The sequence below is a fragment of the Typopeltis vanoorti genome, chromosome 6 (assembly GCF_054136105.1).
Source record: "Typopeltis vanoorti isolate ZY-2024b chromosome 6, IOZ_Tvanoo_1.0, whole genome shotgun sequence".
Classification (NCBI taxonomy): Eukaryota; Metazoa; Arthropoda; class Arachnida; order Uropygi; family Thelyphonidae; genus Typopeltis; species Typopeltis vanoorti.
The window spans coordinates 101,376,005-101,396,762 of record NC_143554.1 but is presented as its reverse complement, the minus strand read 5'-3'; the positions used below and the strand labels follow the sequence as shown (position 1 = coordinate 101,396,762).

At 35.8% G+C, this 20,758-nt stretch overlaps 1 protein-coding gene across 2 annotated transcripts in view; it reads left to right on the top strand.

The window, feature by feature from the left end:
- Window positions 1-20,758, top strand: part of LOC150105757 (TNF receptor-associated factor family protein DDB_G0272098-like) — a 176,145-nt gene that overhangs the window by 116,477 nt on the left and 38,910 nt on the right. For both annotated transcript variants that reach the window (XM_090394342.1, XM_090394341.1), the window contains exon 7: window positions 20,333-20,395. In XM_090394342.1, coding sequence (XP_090250468.1) covers window positions 20,333-20,395 — 63 coding nt within the window. The remainder of the gene's footprint in view (window positions 1-20,332; window positions 20,396-20,758) is intronic.

Here is a 20,758-nt window from a genome sequence, read left to right as displayed (position 1 = left end):
ATATAAGGAAATCATCACAAAACATAGCTATTCAACTCTTATATTTTTTCTTATTTCTTAAAGGGAATTATTTCCAACTCTCTTATATTCTACCATTCATTTTTTTTTTATAATACCTCTCCACACATACAGAAGATAGATCTGTCTTCTCTCTCTCATATGCATCAGCTGTTCATTTTCATATCGCAGTCACGCATATATTATTCTCTCAATGGCTACTGCATGAAATGATCTCACAACAACCGGGTATCACAAACACAAAGAGAAGGTTTTTTTTTTTTTTTTAGTAATGGCAGATTGGATACATTTATTTGTTTGGGCAGTGAAGTTTCTTTTCCACTCAATAATTATTTCATTGTACTCGGTATAAGCGCACTAGTCAATCAATAATAGCAAAACTGCAAGCACTGCTGCTATATCCTTTTTACAATAAAATATCATTTTAACATGTTTTATCAACATAACGATATTTTTATACATCTTTTATTTAATTTTCAATTACCTAAAAAAAACATTTTTAATATACAAAATCATGTTAAGATATTTAACCTATCTTGACATAGACCCCCTTCTTAACAGAAAAAAAAAACTACGTATATTTTTTTTCATGTAAAAAAAAAATTATAAAAAGGGCTTATCTTAAGATAGTGTTGATAAAATAGTTATTAAAATGATAAGAATATCATTAAGAATATCTCTTACTTTTTGGTCTCTGCCATCAGCCCAGCTAGAGCTTGTCAGCCAAAGAGCCAAAAGTCAATCAAGTTTGACTTTTGGCTTTTTTTTCTGATATATGATACCTACTTTGCCAATAGTCCTTCCATTCTTTAAGTAACCATGCTGTTAGATATCTACTCTCACATTCCTGAATATTTATTATCCTTATTTTTAATGATCCTGCATTTTTTTCATTCAAGTAATTATTTTGCAGGGCACTCATATTTGTTCTGTAGTCTTTGTAGTCTCTGAAAGCAGAGTTAGAAAGAAAACAGTTTTCAGATTGATAACTTATGATTGATCTCTTTCCAAGTTTAATTTGCCATCTTCATTAAAAATTTATTACCTTTGTAACCATGCTGTTAGATATCTACTCTCACATTCCTGAATATTTATTATCCTTATTTTTAATGATCCTGCATTTTTTTCATTCAAGTAATTATTTTGCAGGGCACTCATATTTGTTCTGTAGTCTTTGTAGTCTCTGAAAGCAGAGTTAGAAAGAAAACAGTTTTCAGATTGATAACTTATGATTGATCTCTTTCCAAGTTTAATTTGCCATCTTCATTAAAAATTTATTACCTTTGCAGTATGACATCATGGTGAGCTTTGATGTTCTACTCTTCACTTGCATACTTTTAGAAATAGCAATTCAGTTCTTTTCTAAAGACTTTCCAGCTGACATCCTTAATTTATTTGCCTTTACACTTCACTTGGATTAGTTTTTGTGGAAGGAAAAGTTCCGTAAGCAAGTTGAAGGGTGTGCCATGAGTTCTCCTCTGTCTCTATCAAACTGCTTTATAAAAAATACTTTGAAGAATGTCCTTTCACTGTCACTCCTTGTCCCTTTATTTAGTTCTACCGTTGATGGTTTTTCTGCATGCTGACACTGCAGAAATTAATTTATTTTTACTTATAATCAGCAGCTTTTTTTTTTTCCCCTCTGGGTTAAAATTTATCTGAATTGATAAATTAAAGAAAGCATGAAGACAATTTTCTTAGCTTTTATAGGAAACCTTCATTCACTGGAAGATGGATCTTCATGATTTTATGCATCACCTAACTGAAACTTAGTCAACAATGCCTTTGATGGAGTGTACTGGTGTTTCTCAAAGACAAGAATTATAGTGTATTAATGGTAATGATTCTCAATGGTTATTTCTCTTCTAAAATACAGCAAGTCTTGGGCCCTCACTCTCTTGGAATGTATCTCTAGAGTTCTAAAGGTTAATGTGATGCTCTCGTGATGAGTCTTCTGACTCAATGGAGATATCCTCATAATAATAGTAATGTATGTCTACCTGTTCTATGGGATGACCTTTTAAGGTTATGTTTAGGATTTTATCCATCACTTTATCTGTGAGTATCATTTCCTCCCCCTCTGTGTTTAGTTTTAATCTGAATTTATTATAGCACTCTGCTAATTTATTAACTGTACTTTGTAGAACTTTTGTTTTTGCTGATTAGTACTGTATTTTTTTCTTACCGTAGGTTATTTGTTTCTTCTACTAATTGAGATATCTTTGTTTAGATTACTTTTCATTTCTCTTTAGAAGATCCCCAAAAACAATAGTAATAATACACATTCCTGTTGAGCTACTTTTTTTGTATCTTGCCATTCTGAATGTATGTTTATTTTTATTGTATATTGTTGATTCCAGTATGTGTTTTTATTATTCTTAAATGATTTGAGTCCAGATGAATGTTTTTTTTAAGATTCCTAAGAGATAGTGTTGCATGTCTTTTCATAATGTACAAAGCAGAGGTAGATTTTGTACAGCAATTTATCTTTTACATATCATTGTGAGACTTAGCAGTGCTTGTGGCCTTTTGCACTTCTGAGTTCAGATCATTCTTCTGTTATTTTATTTATCCAGTTCTGACATGTCCAATATTCCTCGAAAAAAAAAAAAAATCCATGGCATTGCTCATTAAAATAACTGCTTGTGTTCATTACATCTCACTGAATTTGACTTCAATTTTTTGTTAATTTAATGAACAAATTTTAAAAAATTTTAAGGTATTATAAAATTAAAATTTTTGTTAACCGGATGATAGCACTATCTCTTATATATTTAAAAATATTTATCTGTAACTAAATCCAGACCTGGTGCTTTATTTTTAGTATTATTATTAAAAATAAATAAAAGATATTTATTAACTAGCTTATCTTTTGCTAGATTTCAGATTAGCAGCATCCTCAGAGCACAATTTTTTTACTCTACATGCAATGAGTACAGGAAACAATTCAAATTGTAATGGACAGAAAACGTCAAGTCCTAATTTAGTGCCCTCTAATGCTGAAGAAGTTATTACACTTGATGTATTGAAGTTGATCTTAAGACAAATGTCTCTCGAATTTCTGACAGATTAATGCAATACCTGTTGAGGTTAGCAGACTTCTTCTTCTTCTTGTAGAGAGGCTTATACGCTGGTTATGCATGATAACTAATAATTAAGGAATTGATAGAGTATACTAGAAATATAAATTAAATAAACTTTAATATATACTTTCCGATATTTCGGCAACGTCACATTGCCATCTTCTTGGGAACTGAATACAAGGACAAGTGCATGCAAGTACTACATAACAGAAAAATGAGAAAAGAAGCGAGGAAGATACCGTTTTCCTAAAGTCCTGATGGTGCCCCCCCCGGCAGGCTATATTGGTAGTTCTTGGCCTTTGGGCTGAAGTTCTTCTGATAAATGTTTCCCAAATTTGGGGCAGTCTCATGCATCCAAATTTGTTGAGGTTTGGCATGTTTCTAAGGGTTGAGGCTGATTCCATGAATAGTCTTTCATATTTGAACTTGCTGCGGTGTATTACTGTGGCTTTCTTCCACCTTATTCTGTGGCGAGTATCCAGAGCATGGTCTGCAAGCCCAGAGTGGCTGTACTGGTGAAATCAGATGTAATCCTTGTGTTCTGAGATTCTGATATTTGCTGTCCTGCCTGTTTGGCCAAAGTAGGACAATTTACAGCTGCAAGGGACCTGGTATACACCAGGTAGGTCTAGGGGAAGTGGTTGGTCTTTAGTGGAGCGGATAAGGGATGCCAATTTTCTATATGGTCTGTAACAAGTGGTCAAGTCATGTTTTTTAGGATTTTGTTGATTTTTTCCGAGGTGCCTTGGATGTAGGGAATGGTGATGGATTTAGAGTAATCTTTTTTGTGAAGGGGGGGGGGTTGTGGATAACTGGTTTAAGTATTTTTTGGATTCTTTTTTGGGGGGGGGGGTAGCCATTGGCTGAGAAAGTGTCAAGGATGTGATTTAGTTCAGTGGTTAAGGATTGATCATTTGAACAGATTAGTTTTGCCCTGTTCAAAAAGGCTCTCCATCCCACTCAGTCTCTTGTCCTTTCTTTCAGCAATTGTAAGTTCAAGTTGCAAGTTCTTTTATGTTGTCCATCCAACTCTTTTTACAGTCTTCTTCTTATGCACTCAATCTTCCCCAATATAACTGTCTTTTCCAATGATTCATCTGCTCACACAGTATGGCCAAACAAATCTATTTGCTTTCTGTCTTTCTTCTTAATAACGTAGCTTTCATATTCATACATCACTACTGGAAATGCCATTGCTTTGACAATTCTAACTGTTGTGGGCTTACATCACTATCTCATCATTTTTGTCAAGTTTAACATGGGTGAAGAAGATTATGCAGGAGGAATGGTATGCAGTTTATAGATGTGTGGAGTGAAATTGATGGACTTAAGGACCTGTGTATGCTTGATGGACTGCACATAAATTGGTTTTGGAGTTAGATGCTTGGAGAAAGTGTTGTTCAGTGAGAGGTTGGAATTGCAAAACCAAGAAAACTAGAGATATTAGAAGGGAGGCAATCAAGTATGTGTCTAGCCATCCCTGGGACAAATGAGTATGAGTGCAGGAATTGACTATCAAGAGCTGGGTGCAGTTTTCCCAGGTTTCAAATCTGAATGGGCAGGTGATGATGTTGAAATGCATGTACGTGAATGCCCAAGGCATCAGAAATAAAGGAGAAGGAGTTTTTAGCATTTGTCTCAACTCAACTTGGCCAAAAATTATTAGCATCGGTGAGACTTGGTTGTCGTAGAATGATGTAGTCACATGGATAGAATGTAATAGATATTGTATTTTCAGAGAAGATAAGAGGAAAGGGTAAGAGGAGGGGTATTTTTAATGATAGCTGAAGAACTTCAACAAACAAAAATATAAGTTAAGATTGTAAATCTGATGGAAATTGTTCATTTGAGACTGTCTGGTGTGTGAAATAGAGGGCCAATAGGACAAAATATATCATTGGTTGCTGCTGTAGACATGGGGTCCAGAAGATGTGGATGACATGCATCAGCAGATTGGAAGGAGAAAAGGGCATATGGCAAAATGGAAATGAAATTTATACAGTTACTATGGGATAATTACCTGAAACAGCATGTGACAGAAGGAACCAGGGGATTTGAGAGTGTTGGATCTGGTAATAGCATCAGAAGATCTATCTATAACTACAGTATAGTATGCCCACACTTTGGAGAGCTTTGCTTGGATTTCTGCCAAGAATAGTTGATTCATGCTGAAGGAGGGAAGAAAGAAATGAAAGATGTACTAATTGGTCACCAACATGCGAAATCATGTGCTTACTGACCTGTAATAATAAACAAACTCATCCCAGAAGATAGATTGATTATCTTATTATTGGAATGGATTCTCCTTTTTTGTGACATGCGCAGAAGTGTCGAAGGATCTCAAATCTGTGGACATACTATAGTAACTTTTCCTCCAATTGGGAAAGTGGTCATGCAGTCTTGTCCTGGGAGGTTGCTCAATGTGGAAATGTCAGTCAAGAAAAGGTTTATGCAGAACTACAAAGCTGGTGATTATGACAGACTTAGGAAACAACTTGGAGCAGTGCCATGGCATAAGAAACTACATGGAATGAATGTCAGTGCATGGAAAGTGAAGCAGTATCAGAGTGCATATCTAGAGTCAGGAGGATAAAGTGATAGGGATTAAGTGGATGACTAACAATATAAAGCAGGAGTTGCAAAAAAAAAAAAACATTGTGGAAGGAATATAAATAAGGTGATAGTATTCCCATGTGCAGTATAAAGCACAGGCAAGAAGGGTAACTGGTATGGTAAGGAAGGCTAAATGAGATTTTGAGAGAAAATTAGCTAAGCAGGCCAAATGCCTTATAGTAAGTAAGAGAAAGAATGATTATGGAAAGGTAACTTTACTCAGTGCTTATGGTAGGAAAGTTACAGAAGCAGAAGAAATAGTTCAATTACTAAGTGGTTACTTTGCAAAGGTATATCATCCAGGTGGTAACTTTTCAGTTACTGAAGTGACAGAGACTGATGTGAGTATCGAGGTAGTTGAACTGGAGGCATTCCCTATATTTAAAAATATCAATGTGAATATAGCAGTGGGCCTGGACGGCTCTGTACTAGGACCACTACTCTTTAATTTGTACATTAATGATATAGCAGAAGATTTAAAAGAGTGTATTCAGTTGTTTGCTGGTGCAAAACTAGGGAGGGCAATAGTAGTTGATAAAGGTGATGTAGATATCTTATAGAATGATTTAAATAAATTGGCAGTATGGGCCAAAAGACGGTAGTTGTCAATTCAGTGTTGTAAAATGTAAAGTAATGCACCTTGCAGTGAAAAGATTACACACTTTGTATCATGTTGATGGTACTTGTTTACAGGAAATTTATGAGGCCAATGATCTTGATGGATAGAGATTTGAAATTCAGAGGAAATATTTCAAGAGTTATTATTTCACACTCTTAGACAACTTCCAACATCACTTGGAAGTTGTCTAAGAGTGTGATTAGTAAGGGTGTGCATACTAGGTTCTTTTACTTGAAGAGTGATGAATGAGTGAAATGAATTGCCAGAGGTGATTGTGAGTGCCCCAACGTGAATAGGTTTGAGGAGATGTATGATAGGTATTGTGTTAACAGATAGTGAGTCTCCCACAACAAGTCTTTTGACTCCATGGAGTTTCCATATAAATAATAATAATAATACCATACCTTTTCCCCCCATAGCTATTCTTTTAATTTCATCTTCACATTTACCATCATTTCTTATTCTGGACCGTAGTAAATCCTAACTTTTAATGATTTCTGTTTTATCTTTATTTTTGTTTTATCGGTAGATGGCATTGATGGAGATGATTCGTAGTAAAGGTTCGGTGTAGTGGTTGAGACAGTTGTAGGTGTCCTCCTGCAATGAGTCTTCGGACTCCTTGGAGGTATCAGGAATAATAATAATAATAATAATAATAATCTTCCTCTATCATAAATTCATCTAAATTGCTGGAAGCCATCACTTTTGTTTTGCTGTTATTTAAATTAAGCTCAGTTTGTTACTTTCCCTCTTAACTAATAGAATCAGCCATTTCAGATCTTCCTCAGGTTCTGCTATGAGTGTTGTATCATCTGCATATCTTAAATTTTTTTTTTGCCATCAATCTTAATTCCAGCTGGGTCTTTGTATAAGTTAGCCATTCTCATAATATATATTCACTATAAATATTAAAAAGATAGAGCAACAGTATTCAACCCTGCTGCACCCCTTTTTCAACTTGAACACTGTTTCTTCAAAGACTGTTTGTTGAAGCTTCTTGGTTGTCATATAGTTCTCTTATCAAGAATTAGATGCTAGGGTATTCCCATTGATCTCATTACAATCCACACAATCAAAAGCTTTCTTATAATTAATAAAACAGATGAATACTTCCTTCTGAAATTCTCTTGTTTTGTCCATAGTTCATCTCATGTTTGCCACCTGGTCTCTAGTTCCTCTACTTCTCCTGAAGCCTACCTGTTCTTGTGGCATTTATCTATTCACGTATGGTTCCAGCCTTTGTTGGATCGCTTTCTGCTTAACTTTACTTGCATGTGAAATTTAAGTAATCGTTCTATAATTTTCACAATCCTCTGGGATTTGATTTTTATTGGACTTTGGATGAATAGTGATGTTTTCCAATCTCTAAGTCGGTATATTTTCTTCCAAATCTGTTGACAAATTTCAGTTAATATATATTCACTACAGCTGCTCTCCATAATTCCACAAACACTCTAGGAGCTTTTTCTTTTGGCAGCTGTTCCATTGCTGATATCACTTCAGTTTTCATTATCATGGGTTCCTCAACAAATTCTCTCCTTTCATATTATTATTATTATTTAGGCCTCCATGGAGTCAAAAGACTCATCGTGAGAGGTCCTTTCTAGGAAACACAAAGTCTATCAAGACTCATCGTGGGAGGTTCCTCCTAGGAAACGCCAAGTCTATTATACCACTACTTAAACTCATTGACCGTACTCGCTCTCACCACTCTATCAGGCAATGCATTCCACGGTTCAACCACCCTCCCTGTGAAGAAACCACTCCTCATCCTCTTGCTCACAGTTTCCTTTTGTAACTTCCAGGAATGGCTCCTTGTCATCACTCCGTCAACCCTGTAACCACCATTCAACAGTTTAAAAGTCTTATCATATCACCTCTCCTTTTGTCCACCAAACTCTGCAGTCCACATTCCCTCAGCCGATCCTCATAACTAACACTGTTTCCTGAAACCATCTTTGTTATCTGCCTTTGTACCCTTTCCACAGTTAATTTATCCTCTTCAAATCCTGGGTACCAAATCTGAGAACAATAGTCTAAGTGTGGTCTGATCAGGGTCTTATACAATGGAATGATAACTCTTTTATCTTTGCAGATCAGCTTCCTGCTCATTATTTCAGCAATCCTCTGTGTTACCTTCACCACCTTTGCAATGTGTCCTCTGAATTTCAGGTTTCTATCTATCAATCATCAACTCCAGATCTCTTGTCTCCCCTTCCTCCTCCAGTATGTAGGAGACCTTACATTTTGCTTTTGCATTAAACCGATACCCCCATTCATTTGTCCATCTATCTAGCTTATTCAAATCTTCTTGAAGGGCTATCACATCTGCACCATTACTAATAACCCTTCCTAGCTTCATTCAGTTGTTTGCTTCATCCGCAAACAACTGAATATCTCCCTGCAATCCATTGACAATGTCATTGATATAAAGATTAAACAATATAGGTCCCAGTACTGAGCCCTGTGGGACCCCACTTGTAACCTTCTACCTCCTTGAAACTGCTCCACCATACACAACACTCTGATACCTATTGGACAGCCAATCCTGAATCCAGTTGACCAAACTGACATCCAAACCCATGTGGTGCAACTTAAACATCAGCTTATCATGTGGCATGTCAAATGCCTTCACTAAATCCAAGATAATGGCAGTATATGCCTTTCCCCCTTCATCTATTGCTCTTGTAACTTTATTATAAAAGGCTAGCAGATTACTAAAACAAGAGTGCCTTTTCACAAATCCATGTTGATTCTCATAGATAACATCTGCCCAGTGCTGTATACAGTCCCTAACTAATTTCTCGGAAATCTTAACTACTGTTGACACACAAACTGGCCTATAATTAGACACTTCCAGTCTGCTACCGCCCTTATGCAATGCCACTATCTTACTTTCCTTCCATTCCCTGGGCACCTTTCCTGTAGGCAGACTTTCATTGAAAAGCCAGGTCAAAGGAGCTGTCAGTTCTTTAGCACATTCTCTCAAAACTTGTGGGGAAATACCATCCAGTCCCACTGCTTTATTGACATCCAGAGTACTCAGTATTTGGAACACGCTCTCCTCCTGCACCTAAACCTCAAACCTGCCCTATCCCTCTAGTATTAAAATTTACTCCTCCAGGATGAAATATTCTAATAAAGTGTTCATTGAACAATTTCACTATATCCTCTGCATCTGTCACTGTATTCCCATTTTTATCCCACAGTGTCATTCTTCCACAATCATTTCTCCTCCTACCGGCCACATAGCTAAAAAATTCCCCAGGATTTTCTTAGGATCTTAGTGCCAATCTTTTCTCATATTCCAGTTTGGCTTTCCTCACCATACTGGTCACTCTCCTGGCATGCATTTTATATTCTTCATGTATCTGCCCTCCACCCCTCTCCTTATATCTCTTCCATAATCTCTTTTTCAACTGCAGTTCCTGTTTGATATTGTTTATCATCCACTTTACACCAAATTGTGTCCACATCTTCACTCGTGGAATACAGCTTACTATTACTGCTAACAAATATTCTTTCACAATTTCCCAAGCACTAATGATATCCTGGCCTTCCAATTCTGCCCTCCATGGAACTGCCCCCTAGTTAATACCTAAGACTATTATAATCACCTGCCTTATAATTCCACATACGTTCTTTTTTCTTTGATACACCTACATGTCACTTCATCTTCCAAGTCAAAACCACATGGTCACTCTCTCCAACTGGTGGGACAGATGTTATCTCAGTTATTATCAACTCTTCTGATGCTATGACCAAATCCAAAAACGCTTGAACCTCTTGTTCCCTCTATTACATGTTGCCTAAGGCATTTGTCCCTCAGAATTCTAGAAATTCCATTCCCTTATTACTACATGCATCTTCTTCTCCCCAATTTATACTGCTGTAGTTAAAATCTCCCATAACAATCATTCTTCTTGCACTTGCGAAGCTCAACTGTCTAAACATCTCCTAGTCCCCACCCTCTGTGCTCCTTGGTTTGCAGCAACACCCCACTAAATATCTTATCTTGCCCACTTCTACCTCGCACCATATGCTATCAAAATCATTAGTGTCACTGCCTTTCAAAGCCTCCACTCTTAGAGGACATAAGCAGTACTCCACCACCACTACCATGCTTTCCCTTCCTATCCTGCTGAAAAATGCTGTGCCCTGCTACTTCTATTCCTGTTATTATATCCTGTTCTGTCAACCATAGCTCAGTGATCCCAATAATCTTTGAGCAGGCTGATGCTATCAGCGCCACCAATTTCTCTCCTTTATTTCGTATACTCCTGGCATTAGTATAAAGCATAAAAATGCCGCTGTTTCTATACCTAGCATTATCCCCTCTATACTCCACTGGGCTAAGCGTTACCTGGTATCGTCTCCCTTCTCTCAAGTACCCATTTCCACAAGAGGCCATACCCTGCTACCATTCACCTTAGGCATTCTAGTTTCCCTGCATTGACCTACCGGCTCATTCAGAACAGCAATCTCTCCGGATGCCTACGTCCTTCCTCATTCAAATGCAAGCGGTCTCTCGCATACAATTCCTCTCTGTGCTCAAATGCCCTCTAAGCATCCTCATATTCCAATCCTCTCTTCTGACACATTCTAGCTATTATGTTATTCAATATTACTGTTCTTCTGCTCAGCTCGTCACTATCATATCAGCACGCACACTATCTTTCCTCTGTGCGTCTTCTTTCGTACAACCTCAAGCAAGAATCTCATATCTCTTGCTGCCCAATTTGCATTTCCTCTTAAGTCATTTGTTCCTACCATCACAATCATCTCGTCCACCCTTTCACCCCCCCCCCTTAATTGCCATAGCCACACTTTCTATTGTTTCTCCAGGCATACACTCCTCAATCAATCCTATCTTGCACAAAACAGATACAGATCATTGAGTCCCCATACATTACACCTATTACCACCCTGTTCCTCGATTGCTCACATGATCCCTCCCTCTCTCTCTCCCCCCCCTAACACTTTCTCTCTGTGTTCCCTTATTCACCTGCCCTCCTGACATCACTCTATCCCTTGTTCCAGTTCTCCCTCGCATTCTTCTCATTCCCTCTCTCCTACTCCCATAACTCTCGCTCATTCCCTCTCTTTCACTTTCCCTATTCTCTCCTCTTCTATCATTCCCATAACTCTCTTTCTCATTCCCTCTCTTTCTGCTGTTCCTATTCTCTCCTCTTCTACCATTCTCATAACTCTCTCTCTCTCATTCCCTCTCTTCTACTGTTTGTATTCTCTCGTCTTCTATCATTCTCCTTCAACATTATCATATTTCTTGTACAAATCCTCCATGTGCTATTTATGTCTCTTTTTCACTGTTTCTTCCATCAAACATTTTCTGAATTGCTTTCCAAGGAACTAGTAGCAATGCTCAAGGAGTTGGTATATGAAAACATACACTTCATTGACAAAATTAAGAATGTCACACTCAGCAAAGGTGATTTATATTAGTCAGTTTGATGTATCTGCCTATTTCACAAATGTCCCAAATTTCTAACTGATATTGTGACCCTCTTTGCTCACTTACTACATTCTGGTTAATTCGTATGGCAATAATTTTTATCTACAAAAAGAAAGGGAACATGGAAAAGTCCAAATGGAAGAACTACTGAAATTGACTTTATCCTCGGTAATCAAATTTATATATTTCAGGCATTGATCTTGTGTGGTATGAAGTAAGATTCAAGTAAATTCCCAAAAGAAACAAAAATGTTTTGAATACCAAACTAGGACTTTAATGTACAACTCAACAGTAAAAAATATATATTGCAATGTGAATTAAACAACAGATTTAAAAATCTTGACACAGATAATAATACTGATCTAATCTATCAGCAGATAAACCTTAATACCAGAACCTTTTGCTGTACTCGCTTGAAATAGCTATTACTACAGAACGAAAATAATGAATGAAGGCAACCACAGCCTCAAAGGGGGGGGGAAGCAATAAACAATTGGTTGTAGCAAACTACAAGAAGGAAACTTACCCAGAAATAGATATGTTATAGCAAAAAGAATTGAATTTTACTCCATATTATATCAGGATTGACAAAACCGATGAAAAGACAATGGAAATAACCAAGGTGTCACAAATTCTACTGGAAGAAGTTGTGTGGAGCATGACAAATGGAAAACTGCAGGTAAGGATGTAGTTATAGCTTAACTTCTAAAAGTAGGTGGAGAAGCATTCTACAAAATCTTGGGCAAACTTTTTATCCTTTGTAAAAAAAGAAGAAAAATGATGTATCAAGAGCATGGAAAAAAAAACTACAGTTATTCTGATACACAATAAAGGTGAAGTAGAAGACTATTAACTCATCAATCTGCTGTCAGTGATTTTCAAACTGTTTACAAAAATCTTGGCTCATAGGCTTTTGTCTACCTCTAGACCTTACACAGCCAAAAGAACAGGGCATTCAGCACAGTGGACCATACTCAATTGTACAACAGATTATTGAATACTGTAATGAATATCACCTTCCATTATGTCTTGGTTTTATTGATTATGAGAAAGCCTTTGGTTTGCTAAAAATTTGCGTGATACTTTAGTCACTATAAATTCAACAAGTAAAGGAGCTGTATGTAAGCACCATCAAATCAGCATACACCACTTCAACAGCAACAATTCATTTTAATGGAAACAACTCCATTGTGGAAATAAGGGCTAAAGCAACTAAGGCAATGCCTAGAAGTGGCAAGTTTGGAGGGTGGAAAAAACTGGCAAAATTATATCTCACTTATAAAAACACCATTTTTTGTGTTTAATTCTACATATTTTCTTGAATTAGGAGCAGCAAAATAGTGCTCGCCCAGGAGTGGCATATACTCCTGGTGGTAATAGAGAGGCATAAGACATGTTAACACAATATCTCCAAAACTATTCACACCATAGAAGAAAGATTCAAACTCCTGGATTGGGAAGGAAAAGGTCTAAAGATAAATGGGAGAAATTTAAGCCATTTATGCTTTACAGATAAAGGTTACTCCCAGTGAACATGAACTACAAACTCATATCATTAAACTACAAATTGCTAACAAAACAGCTGGCTTACAGATCCTACTTAAAACTTAAAGATATCAGTTGATCAAAATGCTGTGGAAACAGTCAAAAGATGGACAATGCTTGGCTGGAATGCATTTAGAAAAGTACAGAAAAGTCAAAATTCAAAAACCAATTACCGCTAAACCCAGAAAAGGAAAGTTTTAATGCATTCTCCTTTTATTAGCATTATTTTATGTTGTTCACTCTCCAGTTGAATCTTAGTTTATTGGCATGTTTTTCTAAGCTTGAAGATCAAGAAACACAAAGCTAAAAGGCTAGATCAAGAAACACAAGGCTAAAATTGAAAGCAGATGAAGTTAATGAAGTTCTTAAAGGGAAAGTAATACATTAAAGACAAAAAAGTAGTAGTATATACCAGGGGTGGCCAAAGTTTTTGCAGTAAGAGCCATAGTTACCTACCAGAAATTGTTAAGAGCCACAAATTTACTTTTTGTTAATTGTTAAGAGCTACGAATTTACTTTTTGGAACATTTTTAAGGACAACATCAAAAGCTTTCTTAATATCAATGCCACGAGTACTATCTTTTAATGCTATTAAATCTAATAATTCTTCTCGCGTCATTCCATCCTCAAGAACGAAATGAATAAAAATTGCCAATTGTGGTTGGTCTATGATGTCAGTTGATTCTTTTGTATCTTTTAATGTATCTTTTTTAATTTTCTGATAAGGTAATATAAATATAACTACGTTGCCGAACATCAATGTAGTTAACTGAAAAATTAAAAACAATAGAAAATTAAGAAAAATTGTAAATTTTTTTATTTGTTAGTTGAGCCACAATAAAACTTAAGAAGAGCCACATGCGGCTTGCGAGACGCGATTTGGCCACCATGGGTATATACAGTTGAATATAATATGGAATAAAATTATCTTACTGGAGAAATGTGAAGAAGTTTGTAAAAAGAAAAAAAGCCGATGCCTAAAGAAAACATTGGGAATGAAAATAGGGACATTCTAAGAATTGGAGAGAGTAATGGATTTGTCTTTTAGTTGTAAGTTAACATTATAATAAAAATTAAATACAGATTACTTGCATAAAAAATTTCTTTATTCACAAAATTTCTGCTCTGTATCATGAGTAAAAAAGGAAAGTGACTGATTTAAAAAGCAGAACAATTGAACAAGTATAAATGACTGGAAGATTAACAATGTGGAGGTAATATCATGAGTTGTAGAGCAGTATGGTCTGAAGATAATTGATGTCCTGACAAGTTTTAATAAAAGCTATAAAAATAATAGTAATAATTACCATTTAGCAGTGTTATTGCAAGTACTTCAATTAATCATATATACATTGTTAAGCTTTCTGCCATGTGTGATTGTGCTAGTGTTTCATCTTTCAAATCACTCATAAGGAAAAAGTCTATGAATAAAGAAATACATCTTTTTATTTTAGTAATCCATATTAGAAATGAGTGATAAGGCTTGGAAGAGGAAGGATAGAATGAATCAGAACATTTTAATGTCCTGATTTATTTCATCCCTTCTTGCATCAAACAGGAAGGAATGAAGGAAATACCCAAAGAGTGTAAAAAAGAGCTTTATTATTCTAATTTCAATAGATAAGATATGAATGTTACACAACTCTATAGGGATGGAGCTAATGGAACATTTACTGAAAACTTTGAAAAAAAATGATAGATCATAGACTTCAGACCTGCAGTTTGAATTTATGAATGTTAAAGGCACATTTACTGGTGCTACACTTTTTATTTTAATCAAATCCCATCTATGAAAAGCTATTAGCCTATAGTACATTAGTATTAGAACTATGAGTGCACTGAAGGTTAGCTAATCCAGAAATGCTGCTCTGAGACTGAACATGGAACTCTCTCAAGACACCTCAGGCTTTCAGTTAGCAGGGTGATGGTCTCACACTAGGTAATGAAATTCATTTTTCACCATTCACAAGACATCATACCCATGATGGAATTGGGCCCACAGCCTGTTGGTTGGAGAACAGATATGCTAACCACATGGCCAACCAAGCTAACAGGTACTAGAAAAATAGTTATACTGGCATTAAGAAGGAATGGAGTAACAGAGTACAATACATATACTCTGCAATGTTTGAGGCTGAAAAGTAATACACTGTACTTTGACATTAAGAAAGTTTCTATCATCATGTTTCTGTGGTATAGTTCTAGAGCAGGAGTCAGCAAACTGCAGCTCTTTGGGTATGTACATGTGGCTCTGAAGTAAAAATGAAAATAAAACTATCATAGTTTCATTTATAAAATTTTTAAAGAATTTTATTCACATAATGGTGACTAATTAGGTTTTAGGGTACCTCGACATCTGAGATCATTTGCAGAGCAACAAAGTGACTAATAAGTGAGTGCATGGGTGCCCCTACTGGGTAAGGCAATGTTGGCAATGGCGAAATGCTAAAGCAGAGTCCATGTTGCTTTGCTCTTTCTGCAACTTAGTATTCTCTTTTGGCTGAGTGCATCCAGAAACTGCATTAAGGTGATAAAGGCAACCTGGCAATTATAATAATATATATAATTTTAAATATATATATATATATATATATATATATATATACGTAGGCTGTTCAATAAGTTATAAGACTATATTTATACAGAAAACAGATTACTTTTAATCATCATCTTTTACATGGTCTTTTTCGAAGTAACTACCGTGAGATGCGATGCATTTGTCCCAATATTGCGTCCACTTTTTTTAAACACATGTGAAAGTCCGTTTTTTGAGAGTTCTTTCAAAACCACCTCCGCAGCTTTTACACATGGTTTGTTGCTTTCGAAATGGCGACCTCTTAGTGGTTTCTTGAGCTGAGGAAACAGCCAGAAATTGCACGGTGCGAGATCAGGACTGTATGGAGGGTGTGGTAGGATATGTATGTTGTTCTTCTGCAAAACGTCCACTACACAACCAGCAATATGTGGCCTTGCATTATCGTGGTGCAATAAGAAGCCATTCTTCAGCAATGGTACAGCATGTCAAAAAGGAAGCCTTTTGACATGCTGTACCATTGTCCGTAAAACGTCCGCATAGTATGAGCCATTTACAGTATTCCCGGCTTCTACAGCTTGTTGGTAAGCAATGCCTTCGTAGTCAAAAAACATTATGATCATAACTTTACCAGCCGATTTTACAATTTTTGCTTTCTTGGGGGGGGGGGGTAGGCGAAGACGGATGCTTCCATTCACTGCTTTGTTGTTTCATTGTAGGGTCATAGTGATACAACCAAGCTTCATCTGCTGTAATGATGCGTTTTAAGAAGTTGTCGCCTTCTTGTTCCAGTCTTTCTTTTCCTTCTGTGCACACATCCACTCGATGCTGCATTTGCTCTGGTGTCAAGAGTTTGGGAATCCATCAGGCGCAAACATGTTTCAGTCCCAAATGTTCAGCCATGATTGAGTGAACACTTCCCACAGAAATATTCAGGACAACATGCAGCTGGCGGACTGTAATTCTGCGATCCTCCTTGATGATAATCGCTGCTGTGTTGATCATTGCCTCTGTGATGGACGTTGAAGGTTTTTCCTCATGTTCAAGATCTTCCACATTTTGCCTTCCTTCCTTAAAAGTTTTATGCTAGCGAAAAACACTTGCCCTCGACATTGCTTCATCGTGGAAAGCTTCGCATATCATGTTAAAGCGTCCGATGCCGATTTTTGCAAACGCACACAAAATTTAATCGCATGATGCTGTTCCAAGGATGCTTCCATTTCGACGACTAGTCACGGCTCGTAGGCACAGCGAAACAAGCTTGCATTTAGTCATGTGACACTCTGGCATATCAGCCTGTATATGCCATCTATCAACCTCTTTTGTTAATACAGACAGCAACATTTTTTTATTCCACAGAAATTAATATTAATATTGTGATAAGTGGTTTCGCGACAGTAAAATTAGTCTTATTACTTATTGAACAGCCCTCGTGTATGTATGTATGTATATATATATGTATATATATATATATAATATTGGTTTTATTATATTTAGATACATTGAAGGTCGCGATTTACCGGGGCGTGTTTTATTTCACGTGCAACTGTTACAATGAAACGTGTTACTAGTGAGATTTATTTTTATTATATTTTCAAATTATTGTCATTTATTATTTTGAATAATCACTTAGTTCTTTTTATTTTCTTTTTATATAATGTATTTATATAACGTGTTAAATAAAATATATTGTTTAGGGTGCTTTTCAACATGGCTATGAAGAAAAAAACTAAGAAAAACAAGATGAGCATCATGACTTTAAAACTGAATGGACTGAATCTTTTGCGTTTATCTCGAACTCAGATGGTCTTCCAACCTGTCTTATTTGCCAAGAAGAACTGGCGCACAACAAAAAGTCAAATTTGGAGAGACACTTCATGACAAAACATGCCACATTTTTTTAATTATTATTATATAACACCTCCAGGGAGTCCAAAGACTCATCGAGGGAGGGCACTTACTCCACAACTCTCCATCTCCACCACTCGCTACTACCTTCATCATCTACACCAATGCCATCTACCGCCGACCACCACCACTAATATTTTCACAGACAATTACAAACATCCATGCCACGGCGGGATTTGAACCCGCAGCCTTTTGGCTAGAAAGTGGATACGTTGACCACTTGGCCAACCATGCTGGCTAATTTGCCAGAAAATATCCTGTCGGTGACAAAAAAAAAAAGAGAGCAGTTGAAGAACTTCAGAAAAATGTTGAAAAATCAAGTTCTGTATTTAATTATTGGAGAGAGTCTGCCAATGATGTTAACATTGCAAGCTTCGTAGTGAGTCAGGAGATCGCTAAGAGAGGAAAACCATTCACAGATGGTGAATACATAAAATGTTGTTTTGTTAATGCATTTGGAGAACTTTTTCAGGATTTCAAAAACAAAGCGGAGATTTTAAATAAAATTAAAAACAGCGTTATCTGCCAAAACAGTAACAGATAGAACAGTTACAATGTCCTCAAATGTGACCAACCAACAAGTCGAAGATGTTAAATTAGCTTCAGCTTTATCAATTGCAGTAGATGAGTCTTGCGACATCAAGGACACAGCCCAAGTTTCCCTTTTTGTGCGGTATGTATCATCTGAGGGTTCAAGAGAAGAACTTAAGGGATTATTGCCACTCAAGGGCCAAACGCGTGGAGAGGACATAACAAATGTCGTCCTTGAATGCATGGAAAAAAATCATATCCCACTCAATAAAGTTGTGTCAAATGCAACTGATGGTGCAAAAAGTATGACGAGAGCGAAAAAGGGTTTTGTTTCAATTTTAAAAGGAAAGATTAATCATGAAGTGATTACTTTACATTGTATACTCCACCAGGAAGCACTTTGTGCATAAACATTTAAGAAATTGGTAAAATTATGGAATTGGTAATTAAGATTACCAACACCGTTATAGCAAGGAGACTTGACCATCGACAATTTAAAGAGTTGCTAAGTGAAATGGAGAGCGAGTATTCAGATCTTCTCCAGTACAACAGGGTTCGATGGCTTTCGAAGCGACATGTTAAAGCGTTTTGCATCTTGCATAAATGAAATCAACCATTCCTCGACAACAAGGATGTTCATTATCCAGAATTAACAGATCAGTGGTTGCAAAAATTGTACTTTATGATGGACGTTACATCACAACTGAATCAGCTCAATCGTAAATTACAAGGCAAGGGAAATACTGCTTTTTCAATGCTTAATATATAACAAGTTATAATTAATATTATAACTTATTATATATTACTATAAATTTACTATAATATTACTTTAAATTTTCCTTATTTCTAAAAATATATTTATGGCTCTCGAATAATTCTTAAATTGTTGTGAGGGAGATGTTTGGCTCTTCCGTCTCAAAAGTTTGCTGATCCCTGTTCTAGAGGCACTGATAGAAAAATAAATAAATAAAGACATATTGAGATATACTGTGCAGATGACTTAATTATCACCATAATAGAAACCTACAAAGCCTTTGTAGATTTTTCTTGCCGCTCCACAAGTGGAGAATTGAAAATGGATGTAGAAAAAACTGAGACACTGGGGAAAGAAAAGTTATGGATAAAGGTAAAAGGCTAATAAAATGTACAGAAATCTTTAAATACTTAAGTATTATGGGACCAAAGGAAGAAGAGGATTGGGAAAGTGGTTTAAAAGAAAGAATGCCTGCAGACTGGACAAAATTAACACATTGTCTGATTTATAACTAAAAGGTGCCTTTTATCATGATCTTATAAATAATTTTTATTATCAGATTTAAATGTTATATGGAGCTGAAACATGAACCCTCTAAAGTTAAAAACAGCAGCGCCTTAGGCAGAGGAGAAGAGGATTGTTGATTCTGAGATGGACAAAGGGAGTTATAAAGAGGGATTATAACTGAATTTGAAAATATATGGGCTCCTTTTAGTGTAAGAGAAAAATAAAAATGAGAAAGACATCTTAGATGGGCCAGATGTGTGAAGAGGTTATAAGGAGGAGCAAATTAGAAAAGTGTTTGATAATATAGTACCAGAAAAGAAGAAGGTCAAGAAAGAGATGATAAGAATCCATTAAGGAAGATGTATAGGGAGTATGAACTTTGTAAAATAATACAGTGGTAGTTAAATGGATTAAGATAGTCTGAATGACACAGTGTAGAATAAAATAGAATTAAACTGCTAGAACTGAGTTAGCTGATTCATTTTTTCACTTGACAGCATAATTTGTATGTTGAAAGGAATGAAAAAATAAGTGTTTTTGTTTGAAAACATTATTGCAAGTTTATAGATTTTCTTTTCAAATATAAGTTAGCATTGTTCAATCTATTCTTTAGTTACAATTTTGGAATGATTTACATGAGAGGGAATTCAACTTCAAAATAAATCACACTTTCACATCTTTTTAAATAAAATTGCATTTTAGATAAAGCAACCCCAATATCAACAAAAGAATATTTATTCTCTTTCAGGAAAAAAATAAAGAAATTGAGGAATTAAAAAATCAGTTGAGGATTGCTACATGTACTATTGAGGTTTGCTTTTATACATTTATTATTTTCTGAAAAACTTAAAGAAACCTTTAATGAGATTTATCAAAATTAATGAATATTCAAAATTTTTGATAAATTCTCGAATTTTATTGAAAAATTATAAATATCTCATTAGCAATAAAGTTCACAGGATTTTTAAGTTTGGACAACCTCAAGAGAGGTATTGAACTGGTCAGTAAAAGTTGTAGCTTCTAAATTTGTTCATTATAGAACATTTTGATGACAGTTTATTGATTTATGATATTATTGCAATGCTTTTTTTTATTATGGTACAGTGCACATATCATCCCATCTTTAATTTTATTTATTTATTTTTAGGACTGTGGATAATGCAAACACTAATTC